The 16,115-nt window shown below is 44.3% G+C and overlaps 1 protein-coding gene across 2 annotated transcripts in view; it reads left to right on the top strand.

The window, feature by feature from the left end:
- Positions 1-2,623: 2,623 nt before the first annotated feature.
- rassf1 (Ras association domain family member 1) overlaps positions 2,624-16,115 on the top strand; it is a 77,536-nt gene continuing 64,044 nt past the window's right edge. Inside the window, exon 1 of one of the 2 annotated variants that reach the window (XM_020525499.2) lies at positions 2,624-3,326. In XM_020525499.2, coding sequence (XP_020381088.1) covers positions 2,996-3,326 — 331 coding nt within the window. In that variant the 5' untranslated portion in view covers positions 2,624-2,995. The remainder of the gene's footprint in view (positions 3,327-16,115) is intronic. The other variant, XM_020525491.2, reaches the window with a different exon arrangement.

Raw genomic sequence — 16,115 nt, 5'->3', positions numbered from 1 at the left:
GGTGCATCTATTTAATATCTTGTTTGATGAGCTTGCTATTACATTGCTATGGTATAATAGTGGAAAATGAAATGTATTGCATTCAAATATAACATTTTTCTTTGGCTAAAGTATTTTTCAAGACCCACTTGCTGATATATCAAATGCAAATGTGTCTTTTTTGAGCTGCTGGAATATTCAATGACCTTCTGTTCTGAGGCAACATAAAAGTATCATTTTCTTGGAGTTCCATTTGCCCTGTGCGACCCTATAGCATGCAAGCAGGTGGTGCACCCTGAAATCCATTCAGCCTGTGGCCTATCAGCAAAGACAGAGAAAGTGCAAGAGTGAGTAACTGTAAACTTTCCTGCATCATCCTCACTCCACTTTGTTGTGTACTTTATATCTCTCTGGTCTACACCAAGACAACATACCAACTTCTATATTTAATAGGTTTTATTGACAATGTTTCAAAATATCTGCTCTGTGCTTCAGCTCTGGCTCCCAGCACTTTCTACAGCTTATTTACTTTTCTCAGAGTCTACATCCAAGCTTACCAATTGAGTACAGTGATCAGCTATTGTAAACAGATTCACATAATGAAACGCAGGACAATTGAACACTACAAGGGGATCCTGACAACAAGCTGGAAAGATGCAAGGATCCCTACCTCAGCCATTTTTGGATCCTTAGCTGTCATATATGGAGTCGCAGGTAGACAGGATGGTGAAGAAGGCATGTGGCATGCTTGCCTTCATTGGCCAGAACTTTGATGTTGGAGTTGGGATTTCATGTTGCAGTTGTACAGAACATTAGTGAGGCCACTTTTAGAATACTGCATACAATTCTGGTTGCTCTTCTATAAGAAGGATGTTGTTAAATTTGAAAGGGTGCAGAAAAGATTTACAAGGATATCACCGGGACTGGAGAGTTTGAGTTGTAGGGAAAGGCTGAATGGGCTGAGGCTTTTTTTCCCTGGCATATAGGAGGCTGATGGGGTAACCATATGGAGGTTTATAAAATCATGAGGGGCATGGATAGGGTGAATAGCCATGATCTTTTCCCCAGGATAGGGGAGTCCAAAACTAGATGGCATAGGTTTAAGGTGAGAGATGAAAGATTTAAAAAGGACCTGAGGGCTAACTTTTTCACGCAGATGGTGGTGCCTGTATGGAACGAGCTGCCAGATGAAGTGATGCAGGCAGGTACATTTAAGAGGCAGAGATAGTAGGAACTGCAGATGCTGGAGAACCTGAGATAACAAGGTGTAGAGCTGGATGAACAAAGCAGGCCAAACAGCAGCAGAGGAGCAGGAAGGCTGACGTTTCGGGCCTAGACCCAAAAAGCCTTCCTGCTCCTCTGATGCTGCTTGGCCTGCTGTGTTCATCCAGCTCTACACCTTGTTACCTCACATTTAAGAGGCATCCAGGTTGGTATATGAATATGAGGAGTTTAGAGGGAATATGGGCTGGCATATTTGCTGGCAAATGGGACTAGGTCAGATTGGGATGTCTGGTTGGCGTGAATGAGTTGGGGTGAAAAGTCTGTTTCTGTGCTGTGTGACTCTATGATTCTATATCTATCCAGCAATTAATTTTCAGCTTTACGGTTTCCATGTCTTTAAAAGGTGAGATATCACCCCTAGGAGATGCCAGACAGTGATGGGCTGATTGCTTTTCAGTCCCAAGCGTACCACTGGGAGTGTTGGTCACTCTGAGACTACACTCAATGAGACGAAATAGTGATGAACACCACACTTGTAACAAGGTGAGTGGGCCTGGAGGTCATGCAGATAGGCCATGATGAGACGGGGGTCTAGTGGATTGGTGAGAATTGCAACATCCAGTCCCCAAAATCAAGCCTTATAAATGTACTGGTGATGAAAATGAGGCAGATCAGCATTATCCCTATCTTAAAAAGTCATTGAATCCTGGGCAACTTAACTCCGCTGATAATGTGGTGATGACTTGCAATAACTTCCAAAGGTAAAACCATCTTTCCTCACTACAGGTAACTGCATTGCCATCTTCCCCATTCTCATCACTTTATATAGCCTAGACTCCAAATTGCTGCCTGTGAGTTTAGAAGCCCAAAATCTTAACTGCGAACCCAGTGGGAGTGCCAACTCCTAGTTTGGGAAGTCCTGCCCTGGACTAAATCACAATCAAACATAGTGATGCCAACCCCAGTCTTTTTGTCTCTGGTTTCTTAAAACTAGCCAGTGATGCACTTCAATATTGGTTAGCAACTGTTGCGAAACGTTGTTACACATTCTAGAGCAAGTGGGGCTTGAACCTGCGTGGTCCAGCTCAGGGACAGAGGAAGGATTACACTTATAAAAGGAAAGTGCGTTTACGTTTAATCAGATAACGCTAGCCAGCACACCCACTTGATCGTTACTCGCCCACTGTCCCTTGAACTGAGGATGGTTTTGAAACAGTTCTTAAGACATACAGTGTGTTCCATCAAACTCCAGCGGCCAGCCACAGCGAGAGAAAAAAATTCCTTTTCCAGCGAACAGCTGCGATCTGAACATTCTCACGGAGGAAACATCGACAGCAACCCCTCCCACTATGTTCTTCATCCGCTCGACTAAGTCACAGCATAACTTTACAGAGTTACAATCAATCTCCTCCCCCACTCCACACACACACACAAACAAACACACAGTCACGTTTAAAACTAATGGGTTGCTGTATTTCGTTGGCTGATGGGCGGATCCTGACACTGAGCAGAAGCTGTGCTCGGAGTTAGGGGTTGAGTTAGACATTTGTTAGCAGCAGGAGAGGAGCTGATGCTGGAGTGGAATTTTAACCCGGACCAGGACTAATCAACTTGTCTCAGCCCCTCCTGGCTTCAGTTGCGGTTCTTTTCCCTGGGAGACCCGAACGAATATAAGCATGTTGACTGAAATGTTTTCTTATCGAAGACTTTTTGGATCATTTAATTTTGATGCCTGTCTCTGAGTTTGAGACTGAGTTTCCCTGTGCAGTATAAACTCTCTCTTCCCCTCCCCATGGCGGAGCTGATCGAGCTGCGGGACTTGAGAGAGGACACGCTGAGTCCCAGCAGCCGCTCGGTGTACCGCTCGTCCGGTTTGGAGAGGACCAACGCCATGAGGATCAGCCCCAGGAGCCGGGCTTGCAGCGTCCAGGACATGGGTAAGGCGGCCAGACAAGAGCGCAAGAGCCGGCAGCGGTTGCTGGTGGTGGATCAGGAGCCGAGACTGACTGAGAGACTGGGGGAAGGACACGATTTCAACCCTTGCACCCAGACACAGCCCAGCTGGTGTGACCTGTGCGGCGACTTCATCTGGGGTCTATACAAACAAAGTCTGCAGTGCGCAAGTAAGTTTCTCACACACACGATTATCTTGTTTTACAAACATGCATTTAAAAAGAAACACGAATTAATCTGAAATAAGCAAGAAACAGAAAACGTATGTGTCACAGTATCTTTGGTAAGGGACAAAAACAGAAGTTGCTGGAAAAGCTCAGCAGGTCTGGCAGCATCTGTGGAGAGAAATTAGAGTTGACGTTTCAAGTCAAGGGACCCTTCCGCGGTTTTTATCGTTACTAAGAAGGCGACTTATAACGCTGGGGTGTGACTATCCACTAAAGGGAATACAGCTTGGAGATCAATTTTAAAAATACGGAAAAGATTTCGCAGTGCATGTTAAATGGATTGTACATATTTTCTTACTTTTATGTCATGATTTTGTGTATTGTCCGTCATATCAAACATATTCTAACTCTTAATGTATGCATTATACTATCAAACTCAGTATTTTCCCCATATTACTAACCTTTTGCTGCATCCTGTCAGATTTACAGTATATAAATACATGCTATCACACAATATGCTATTGTATACTGTACAGGATTCTGTGTTTGGTATCAGGCTATATATGGTAATAGATTAACATTGAGGCTTTCTCAATCTTCCAAGTATTCAGTTTAACGAAAGGAATTAGCTTTGCAAGATCAAGCCGGAAAAGAGTGTGTTTGAGATGCACTATAAATGCATTGTAAACCTTTCAGTTAGACTGTCAACACTGAGTAGGTGGAAAAGGCACTGAAACTGATGAAAACAACATGAAAGAGGCCACTGTCATCACAAATAAGTGCTTTTGGAACTTTTCTTATTTAAGTTGTTGCTAAACTCTTGATGTAATTATGCAAGAACACAATAGAAAAACCTCCCTGCATTGCAAGCATCGCTTTGTATCTTCCCAGAGTGATGCCCATTGTCACACAGTGACACATCTTCGCTGCGGGTCCTGTTGGCAATGAAGCTGGCCGATTGTCAGAATGAGAAATCTCCCCAAGCTTGGCTTGCTGTGTTTTATATTTGTGTTCAGCTTTGGTTCAATAGCATGCTGTGATTCAGAATTTTTTTTACCAGTGGGCAGTAAGCAGTGGCCATCTTTGCCTGCAGGCTATGCTCATCAGGGGTTTAAAGCAAATGGTCAGAAAATTGTAGACAACCTCTGGCAGTGTTGAAGCTGGTGGGCAGGACTGTCCACTGGAACGCACTTGTCAAAGGAAGAAAGGATATGTCGTTATATGGTGTCTTTCACAAACTCCGGATGTCCCAAAAGACTTTGCAGCCAGTGACGTATTTTTGTAGTGTCATCTCTGTTGTAATGTTTTCAGCAGATTTTGGCATATGACTGTGTTTCTTGGCTTAATGTTAGATATATCCTTTTTAGTCGGATAGAGTTGTAAAATCTTCTGCTGAAAAGTGAATGTCAGTTTCTTTCTGTCACTGAGTGCAAAGCAGCTTCATCTACCTGCATGGTTGGGAATATTAGCCAGCTCCCAGTCAGCAGCTGATAGGGTGCCAGAGGACATCAATGGAGTGATAAACTGACATCTCCTCCTGACAAGTAGGAGATACTTTATGACCAAGAAGTGAATTTGAGGTACAGATTAGCCATGATATAATTGATATGGAACACTGAAGGGATTGAATGGCCTGATATAGTTCCTATGTTTAAACTACTGGTGTGAGACCACACTGGGAACTCTCAGTACATAGAAAATTCATCCCAGGGAGAATTGTCACCTTTCATGGTTGATTTTGACCAATTCATGTACAAAGTTGGGCTGGGTCAATTCTCCAAGCCTCGCTGAGTCTGCAGGCTATGTAGTTTGCACCAGCAGTGTTCCTATATCATTGACTATATCTCTACTGACGTTAATCAGCTCCTGCACTGCTGCACTCTTCCACACCATGTGGAATCTTAGACATTCTGCTTCACCTGAGGCAGTCCCTCAGGATAAGCATGATTTCACTTCCACTCTGCTTTGACGGTTTAGAAGATAGCTGAGAAGTCCAGTACACATCACAGTAGAGTGGCACAATAGGAGTGTGCTGGGCCCATAACCCAGAGGTTGATGGATCAAAACCATCCTCTGCTATTTACATTAACAAAGTGGTGCTTGTTCTGTAAGTAGTAGCATCTAGTTTAGGGCGGCACGGTGGCTCAGTGGTTAGCACTGCTGCCTCACAGCGCCAGGGACCCGGGATCAATTCCAGCCTCGGACGACTATCTGTGTGGAGTTTGCACATTCTCCCTGCGTCTGCATGGGTTTCCTCTGGGTGCTCCGGTTTTCTCCCACAGTCCAAAGGGTTAGGTGGATTGGCTATTCTAAATTGCCTGTAGTGCCCAGGGGTGTTTACGTTAGGTGGGTTAGACAAGGGAAATTTAGGGGTAGGGGAATGGGTCAGGGTGGGATGCTCTTTGGAGGGGCAGTGTGGGCTTGTTGGGCTGAATGGCCTGTTTCCACACTGTAGGGTTTCTATGATTTCTATGACAAGCTGCAGACTCACCCACGTGTGGGACAGATGGTCCTTGGAGGGTGAAATAAATGTATGGGGTTTGCACACTCCCTTCTGCACTTAGACTTCACTTCTGCATGTTACTGATAAAGTCTTTCATTGTCTTCCCAAATTAACATTCTGCATTCGGTTCTGATGGTCTCCCATGAGTCAGCAGGGATGTTTCTCCCCTTCAGCAATGATTTGATGACATTCCTAAAGCAGTACCACTGTTTTCCTCGGAGTCTCCAGTCTCAAATGCATTCCTAGTTGAACAGCTCCTTTGAGAGGTGTCCTGCCTAACAGAACTGGCTCTGAGTGATTAACACTTCTGTGCTGGACATGTTGGTTTGGGAGGGGTTGCCGCTGTTGAACTGCTACTGTACTCCAAGGATCTTGTGAACTGCTGGTGGTATTCAAGTACTTTGAGGTGCTTGCTTTGGATTATCTCAGTCTCTGAAGCATTTAGGAACACAGGGATCACTGCTGTCTGGTAAACTCTAAGCCTCATTTCGGGTCTGTGATCCAGATCCTCTAATACACTAAATCACTTGAAGGCTGACCTGGCACATTGTAAGTGATAATGGATTTTGTCATCTCTCTACCTTCAGCAAGAACAAATTACATGGAAATAACAGCATAAGCAGAAGGCTATATTTGCTCCTTTGCACCTCTGTCAATGCCCTGTCATCAGCCACAACCATCTACTCCGATCCCTTGTCTGTCAATCTTTTCCTTATCAATTGCTCATCTAATTTCCTTTGTAAACAATTGTATAATCTTTCAATAGCTAAATCTGGCACTGTGTTCAAATAAACCTCTACTGCTTGGCCAACTGTGAAGGTCATCCATCACATCCGCTCCTTCCTCCAAGTGTCGCACCCTCCGTACTCCCATGACCTGTCACCTTGCATGTTCACGAACACAGTTCCTACCTTCCTAGATTAGAAAGAAAACAGGCCCATATTTGTCAGATTGGATGACTCTTGATTGGTTGTTTCGCAAGGCTGGTGAGTCTGAAGATTAGGAGTCATACTGTCTAAGGCTCACATTTTGGATTGTGGTGAAGAGAAATTTCTTCATTCAGAGAGTTATAAACCTTCAAAATTCTCTCTCAATGGATCCTCAGTCAATTTTCTTATTGAATGGCGGAGCAGGCTCGAAGGGCCAGATGGCCTACTCCTGCTCCTAGTTCTTATGTTCAATTAAATATAACCAAAACTTCGATATTAGATTTTTTGCCTTTTAAGACACTTTAGAGAAAGTGAGCAAAATAGAGTTGATGACGAAATTTGAACTATGATCTTACTGACTGACAGACCAAGTTACACGAGTCTATGGCTTACGCCTGCTGTAATTTCTTATGTTTTCATACCATGTTTAATACTCTTTTTTTCAAATTACAAATGTGTTTGAAGAAAATGGAGATTTATTTTCAATGTCCCAATGGTGTTTCTCTCAGACTGCTTGTAGCAGTGCTCTGGAGATGGTTCTTTATTTCCCGGAGACCCCAGGAAACTCCTGGGGGGCCCTATTACAAAGTATGACCAAAAACCAGAAGCAGTACAGAGGTAAAATGGACACACTTTCTTTATTGCTGAACAGCACTAGTACGACATGGATCCTGACGGTTTTTCTGATGTCTGCCTAAAGGTGCAGCAACATATATTTCAAATGTGATTGAATGCCAGAGGCCTCTGCCCTCAGACTTCCTCTGACAGCACCGGTTCTACATAAAGTAAGCTGTTTCTCAGAAAAACCTCAAGCTACTAAACTCAGAGCACCTATTTGTGACAGGGATTCACAAGAAAGGTCTTAACATTTGACCGCAGGTACAAATTGTTCTGCTGCTGGACTTAGTACAAACAACTGTTGGTATTTCATGCTTAGCGATGGAGGTCACATATACTGATCACCTCCCTCTGTGTCGGTTGGCGGGGCTGCAACATCCAAGATAGCTGCTGCAGTCCTTCAGCTCAGCCTGCTTCTTAAGGAGTTGCTTCCCCACCATACTTTAGCATTGATTCTTCTTGTCTGCCAACCATCCCCAAAGCTGATATTACACGTCTCTGTTAAATGAGAGAAAACTATAAAAATCCTGCTCCATTGCTTCTCTCCCTTGAGGTTTAACTGTGGTGTCCCCTCTGGATGTGCCTTTAAAGCAAGCAAAGTGTTCAGATGACCAGTGACCATAGCCAGTATTCCCACAAGACCATTCATGTGGAACTGTCTTTTAATTCAACTGGAGAACAGGCTCAAGTCCCTCATTTTTCAGTGGAACACACTTCCAATGTGCCCTGCGCCAATATTCCTGGACAGTGTTAGAAGAGAACTTAAGCTGAGTTAACTTAGAGTTGAAAATTAAAATGTTATGTTAGAATAGCTGTCTTGTAACACAGATCAGCTAGTATCTTCTGTTACCTGCTGGATTTACTGATGGTAGTCTATTATCTAGTAATCTCTCACTGGGTCCCAACTACTGCTGAGGTACAATATTTTGCAATTACTTGCCTAAACCTACCTGTTCCTCCTTCCTAAAGACCAGTATCTTTGACGTGCCTGCTGATATATCATTCTTTGATTAAATGTTTGTCAGAGCACCACCTTGGGGCTTGTAACTAAATGGGCCTCAAAATAGAAAAAAAATACTGCTATTGATTATAAAATCGTTAAGGTGATTAGTTGTACTTTATTAGGTTTTTAGTTAGAGTGTCAGAACAACATTTATCTTTGGTTGATTTTCTGTCACTTGGTTTTGCTGTTTATGATGGAAGCTCCTGTGTTATTGCTGCAGTGTAGTACACTTGACACCGTATCTGTGCCCACTAGATCCTGGATTGGCACTGTGCTTGGTGGTGACATGTGACTAGCTAAGACTGTCAGACTGCCAGCATCACTGAGTAAAATGTCAGTGCCCATCCTGCAGTCCAGTGCCATCCAGTCCCTGTGTCTTTCATGTGTTTATTAGCTTATAGAACTAACCTGTCCTGTTTCTTAAGACTGTCTCCATTGTACAGCAGAGACGATTGTGGTATAGGGTGACTAGCTGTAATCGAAACATTTATGAAAAAGACCTTCATGGAGGCAACGTTGTACTATGCTTTAACAGATAAAACTACTACTTCTGGTTTAAATGCTATCTTTCATTGTGTTAATTGTTCCATTGAGTTGGCAGAGAATAGTGCTGAACAAGTAACAGCTGTGGAATGAGTAATTTTCCCTGTAGAATATAGTCATTGCAAAGAAGAACTGAGTGCCTTTCAAAATGTGTGTTTTCAATAAAAAAAAGTTCCTTTAAACCAATTTCCCTTCACCTGTTTTCAATTCAGTGTCTAAAATGTCACTGTTGGTATTTTTTTTCTCTGGCTTATATCTATATTTTTCTTTGTTTGTTCATGGCACGGGTCATGTCACTGGCAAGGCAGGTATGTTACCCATCTCTAATTGCCCTTGAACTGAGTGGTTTGCTAGGCCAATTCGGAGGGCAGTTAACATTCAACCACAATGAAATGGGACTGGAGTCACACGTAGGCCAGACTGGGTAAGGTCATTTGTGAACCAGATGGGTTTTACAACAGTTGATGACCATTTCATTTTACCATTACTGAGTCTAGCTTTCCATTCCAGGTTTTCATTAATGAAAATTTAAAGTGCAACAGTTGCCATGGGGAGATTTAAACCCTTCAGGTTACTCATCCAATGACACTACACTAGGCTACTATCTTCCCCCAAATTTATCATTTATACTAAAAGAGATAATGTTTTTAAAAAGTAAACATCCTTTCCATCTGTTACAATTCTCTACCTTTTTCTCTAATGAAGGTAGTGCCTCTTTTACTGAGTTATAGTCACACAGGCTGTCTGAAAACAGAGGCCAAGATATTAAAATGAAGGGAATAGATTTAGCAAATGATGACCTCAGAAGGAGCCTGGGAGAGTTTGATAGTTTTTAACGTTGAGATACAATTGGTTATGTTGGGCCCTGGGCTGTTGACTTGTGAATATTGAGAGATCAGTTAACTGTAACACTAGCCTATTGTAGAACCTTCCCTACGTGCACCCTTCCCGCAGGGATATCTAGATCCTTCACTATATTTCTAACTCCTTCCAGATTGCAAAGTTCGAAGGGCTCTGTAAGAATGGAAGGCCCTGTGCAGGGCCCTCTTACAGGCAGCATCTTCCACTACCTACTGGATCTACTGAAGATAGTCTGTTATCTAATAACCTCTCACTGGGGCCCATCTACTGTACTGACTCTACAGGGAAGTGTCCACTTCAGACAAGTGGATCCACTGGACATTCTGTGAGACACATCAGTGTGTGGCTGCACATCCTGCCTCAAGGTTGGGAAAGAAATGTAGCGGTACCACAGATCTGGTTCTGTTCTGTCTGTCTTTATTCTGTTTTTTATACCCATCACTAACATACCCTAAAACTGCCTCTTCTAAGCATCTGTTTTTCTTTAGTGTCGCAAAAGAAGGTTAAAAATAGGTTGAATGTGTGGCTGTACATATAAATAATCTCACATTGAAGGGCTGCTCATCAACACGATAGCCAGTTGTTTAATGAACAATCTGCTGCTGAAGTAAAACACTTCTCACTGGAGCTAGATGCAAGGTTGTGATATTTTCATTGAGTCTGGCTTCATATTTGTGGTAGATTCTCCTGTTATGGTTGGATCATTTGCTTCCCTCCGCAAAGAGGTCTCAAAGTCCAACTGCATTAGAAGACAGAGACTGTGATCTTCACGTGGTCCTCTGCTCCAGTCCATTTTCTGAGCTGCAAACTAATATTGTCAAGAATGTGACCTTATGCCAGCAATTTGGTCTCCTGGTCCAATCAGAAAAAAACCCACTGGATTCTCTCAGAGACAACAAAGCAGAGAAACCAGACCAGAAACAAGTATGTATCATCTCAATGATGAAGGTCTATTCTGAGCAAAGTGTGAACCACTTCCAAAATAATTCCCTGCTAGGAGACTGGACAAGAGAATCACCTTGTTGACCATTCCAGACATTGTGCCTGTATTTCTGGGTACCAACCCATTGCACACAGGGCAAACAAGATGAGGAAATTCTCCCCCAGCAAAGACAAGAAAACCTAAAATCAGGTGACCCCGATTCTATCTCCATCACAGTAAATCAGCTGACCCTTCACATTTGTCTATAAGCCACCAAAGGCCCTGTGCCTCAGTAGCGTAATGCACACCCAACTATCTACACTGGGGATTTCCAACAGCCAACATCACATGGGGTTACAATGAATAACAAACCGACAATAGAAAAACTGTGAAACTGAGCCCCCAGGACAATCTAAAACTTGTGTGTGTGTTGCAAAGCAGCCTGGCACATCCCAGGTGGAACAGGGTCTACTCACCTGACCTTTGCTTCATGATCCATGACAGCAATGATTGCTGAAGCCTGTACAAGTGCTACCCATCATGCCTCACTCCCAGTATCACCCAACCTTGAATCACATTAGCCTTGAATTACCATCCGTAAATTCAACGTCAAAACCCTACGAAAGGGCAACAGGGATTCCTGCAGTAGAACCACTATTGATTGGATATATAACTGTTTCAGACAACCTCTTGCACCACCAGGCAACCACCAGAAAAACCATTTAATCCCTGCTGGATGCCAGGAAGTAAATGTCTTCTGGAAGAACACAAGGAACATGAGGAAACAGCCACATCAACAGCCCAGAGTCAACATGCAGCTTGCAAACCTGTTTGCCAACATCCACATAACAGGCAACTCATTCTAAACCTCTGCCGCCCACCCAAAATACTGGCCATTGCCAAGCAAGGGAAGCAATTTTAGGACCCACACCGTTACTGCCTCATTACCCTTTTCTCAATAATATAAGGCCCTCAAACATCTTTTAAGCAGACTGGAGTCCCATTTTAGAATCAGCAATGCCCCCCATTCCCATCCCCATCATCCCCACCCCCAAAGCAGGCACCACTTCCTCTGGCAGCTTGCATACACGCACCAGCCTCTGCGTGAAAGAGTTACCTCTCAGGTTCTTTTTAAATCTTAACCCTCACACCTGAAACCTATGCTGTTTAGTTTTGGACTTCCCCCACCCTAGGGATAAAAAACCTTGGCTATTCACCCTATCCATGCCCTTCCTGATTTTGTAAACCTCTATTCGGTCACTGCTCAACCTCCGACGGTCCAGGGAAAACAGCCCCAGCCTATTCAGCCTCTCCCTATAGCTCAAACCCTCCCACCCCAGCAACATCCTTGTAAATCTTTTCTGCACCCTCTCAAGTTTAACAACATACATCCTATAGAAGGGTGACCAGAATTGTACACAGTATTCCAAAAGTGGCCTCACCAATGTCCCGTACAACTGCAACATGACATCCCAACTCCAATACTCAATGCACTGACCAATGAAGGCAAGCGTGCCAAATGCTGCCTTCACCACCCTGTCTACCTGCGACTCTACTTTCAAGGAACTATGCACCTGCGCCTCTAGATCTCTTTGTTCAACAACACTCCCCAGGACCCTACCAATAACTGTGTAAGTCCTGCCCTGGTTTGTCTTACCAAAATGTAACACCTCACATTTATCTAATTTAAATTCCATCTGCCACTCCTTGGCCCATTAGCCCATCCAATCAAGGTCCTGTTGTGCTCGAAGATTATCCTCTTCACTGTCAACTACACCACCTATATTGGTGTCATCTGCAAACTTACTAACCGTAACCTCCTATATTCACATGCAGATCATTTATATAAATGACAAAAGGCAGTGGACCCAGCACCAATCCTTGTGGCACGACGCCGGTTACAGGCCTCCAGTCTGTAAAAGCAACCCTCCACCACCACCCTCTGTCTCTTACCTTCGAGCCAATTTTGTATCCCATTAGCTAGCTCCCCTTGGATTCCACGCAATCTAACCTTACTAACCAGTCTACTATGTGAAACCTTGTCAAATGCTTTACAGTGCTTTTTCCTGAGACCGTGCCCCTGTATTTACAGCCCCATGTCCAGTGTCAACATCTCGCAGCGTGTATCAAGCTCCTTCAGAATCTTATTGAGATGACCTCTCATTCTCTGAAATTTCTTTTGAGAAAGTATACAAGTGGAGGCTGAAACTTTACATTATTTTGGCTAAGTCTGAGTTGCATTGACTCTTTTGGAGCGTTTGTTGCTGTGAGGCCTAGCAAGTTCTCTTGCCATATCTTGCCACACCCACCTCATCAATTATCTACCACATTCCAGTGGCATCTCTCATGTCCAATTTCTGCCTCATCCTACCATGCGCCATTCCAGGAACAACTCACCACTCAGCAGATATCCTAGAATGCACTGGCAACCCTTGCACCTGCACCATATTTAAAAGCCTGCATGGTTCCTGACTCTTGCCCTGGAAATGGCAGACAGTGTTTGCAGGCAGGGTCCTGGAGGTTTCACTGTACTAGATGGTGCATGGAAGGGTCTTTCTCTTCCCCCAGGACCAGCGTGGAGGCTATGACACCAGACCATGCCAGCTTGGTCCATGGTTGCCACCCCAGGATACAGCAGTCTCAGCCATCTGGAGGAATATGCAGCAAAGTAGGAAGAAGATCAACGTCCTTTTACACTCCAACAGTGTAAGTGCCACCTGCATATCTCTGCTGCCTCATACTCACTCTATCTCTGGCACTGTACACACCTCCCACTAAGACTCATGTTCTACCACTCTCACTATTGTCTGCACCATCTTCCCCACTCACTCTCTCCCACTCCAGCCCAGAATACTACTAACACTGCATGCCCTCCGCATTACCTACTTACTCACTTGGATACCTTCCCACCTGCACCAACAGGTCATTCCTGTGCCACCCACTTGCATCTCCCTCAGTATTTGCTCCTCTCTCATTTCAGGAGGAAAACAGCCCACGGTGGGGCAGAAAGACTCAATGCAGGTGATGTACTGCCCAACATTCAGCTCCTCACTCCTTTTAAGGAGGGGACCCTGACTCTGACTGCACCGAGCAGGGCCTGGACTAATATTGGAGGCTGCCCTTGACTTACTGTACCAAGACCCCTTGAGCAGAGGCTATCTCCTCTGACTTTACTGAAGTCTGCTGATAACGACGACTCTCTGTCTGCAGCAAGCCAAACATTGGCAAGTCAGCAGTAATACACATCTGGGCTCTCTGGCTGAGGGTTGAAGTAGAAATAAGCAATGCAATGCAGAGCAGAGATGCTGTGAACATCCAGGTAGGCTCAGAGTGAGTGAGTGCTATGATAGTCAATAAAGAGCCTGGAACTGCAGTCTGGTGCAGTCCATAAGCTGGCTGTGTGTCCCTGAGTGCACAGTGTCCTTGCTGTAGCATTAAGATGAGAGTTACCAGGGCAGCCTGAGATGCAGTATTGAAGTGCTGAAGCATGCTGTAAGTGGCTCGGGGAGTGCCATAAGGTTTCTCAGAGACTGGTACATGTTGGATGCTAGTGTTTGTGGATGTGGGGAGCATGTGGCTGGTGCCAATGGAGCATGCCTTGAGATTTGGTGCCCAGTGTCCAACATGGAGGTTATTTGAATTAAGCAGTGAGCTGAATTCACCAGGTACCCACTCCGATTTCCTCGAGTTTTCCTGATGTCGAGCTTGTTATGTTCAGAGGCGGGATATTAATGGGTGAGTTACGTTGTTAACAAGATGTTTAAGAAGCAATAATCTCCATTAATTAGCATCGCACTGCTGCCTCGCGAGAATCTTACCACACCACTTATAAAAAGCATAAAAGATGGAGCAGGTTGCTCTGGACATTGAGTTGACCTCGCCACACTTGTCTCCTGATTCTGTTGGAGATGTTGACTTAGCCAACATCATTCAGACTCCTGCAAGATCCCACCCTGTGTCTCTAATCTGTAGCACTTCCTATGCTGAACAAAACAAAACACTGTGCACCAGATAATAGTAACTGAGCCACCCATCTTATGTCCTGTGACTCTCCTGTCAAGCAGCTCCCACACTGAAGATCAGGGTTCTGGCCCTGCTCCAATGTAATGCAGAACAACTAGCGTCTAAAGATACAGTGATCTTACTCAAAGAAGTCCCATTATACAAACAATCTTGAACGCTTTGGACTGTGTGTTGCACCTCGTGTTTCTGTTTCCTCAAACTGAGATTTTGGCATTGGCCAATCACATTGCAGATGTTATGAGGGTGCACATAAACAGTCAATACCCCCCCCGCACCAAGGGCAGGTGGACAAGGGGCCCCTGATAGCACACCATTTTTACAAGCACAGTTTATTTTGTGTTGGTGGAGGCTGGTGGCATGGGAGGATGCTGGGAGATATAAGTGGACCTTTGCCCTCTTCAGAATTATTGTGCTCCAGAGATAATATTGGTTGGAACTTCAGGAAAAACAATCCAATTACACAGAGAGAAAGGAGGACATACAATTAGCCTGCTACTCTGGCCTCTGTTTCTTGCAGAAATGAATATGTTTGCATTTTGTAAAACAGGATGTCCTGATCAGATCTCATCTGTATTGTGTTGTAGTGATGGCAACAACTGTGGTTTGTGGCTTGAATGTGCTTCGTGACATTATCTGATCAGCTGAAGACTTTTAGAATAATGGCGAAGGCAGCAACCTTCGTGCCAGCCACATTATCCAGGAGGGCTCAAATAACAGCCTTCAGACAACAAAATGATAGCAAGAGCAATGAGTGCTTTTTTTAAATGTAAAGCATATTTAATCCACATAGCTGCTGTTTACTATGTTTAAGTTTTCAACTGGAACCACAGTTCAAATAGTTAAAGAAAGAAATGATTCAGGTGAAAAGAGTTTTAGGAGAAAATTTAGCATTGATATGGTGTAGACTGGGTGATTGGAATGCATATTTAAAATCATCTATTGTAAGCTTGAATTTTTGGCTTTAGAGTTAAGAACATATGGGTTTACTGTATGTCTGAAGTTAATAATTAACTTAGAGATAGTAGGAACTGCAGATGCTGGAGAATCCGAGACAACAAGGTGCAGGGCTGGATGAACACAGCAGGCCAAGCAGCATCATAGGAGCAGAGAGGCTGACGTTTCGGGCCTAGACCCTTCATCAGAAAAGGGGGAGGGGAAGGGGGTTCTGGAATAAATAGGGAGTGGGAGGCGGATAGAAGAGGGATAGAGGAGAGGATAGGTGGAGAGGAAACCCCGCCTCTTCGACCTGTTTGTTTCCCCCGCCTCTTCGACCTGTTTGTTTCCCCCGCCTCTTCGACCTGTTTGTTTCCCCCGCCTCTTCGACCTGTTTGTTTCCTCTCCAGCTATCCTCTCCTCTATCCCTCTTCTATCCGCCTCCCACTCTCTCCCT

This window comes from Rhincodon typus, chromosome 16 (genome assembly GCF_021869965.1).
Source record: "Rhincodon typus isolate 14 chromosome 16, sRhiTyp1.1, whole genome shotgun sequence".
Classification (NCBI taxonomy): domain Eukaryota; kingdom Metazoa; phylum Chordata; class Chondrichthyes; order Orectolobiformes; family Rhincodontidae; genus Rhincodon; species Rhincodon typus.
This window is presented reverse-complemented; position numbering and strand designations above follow the sequence as displayed.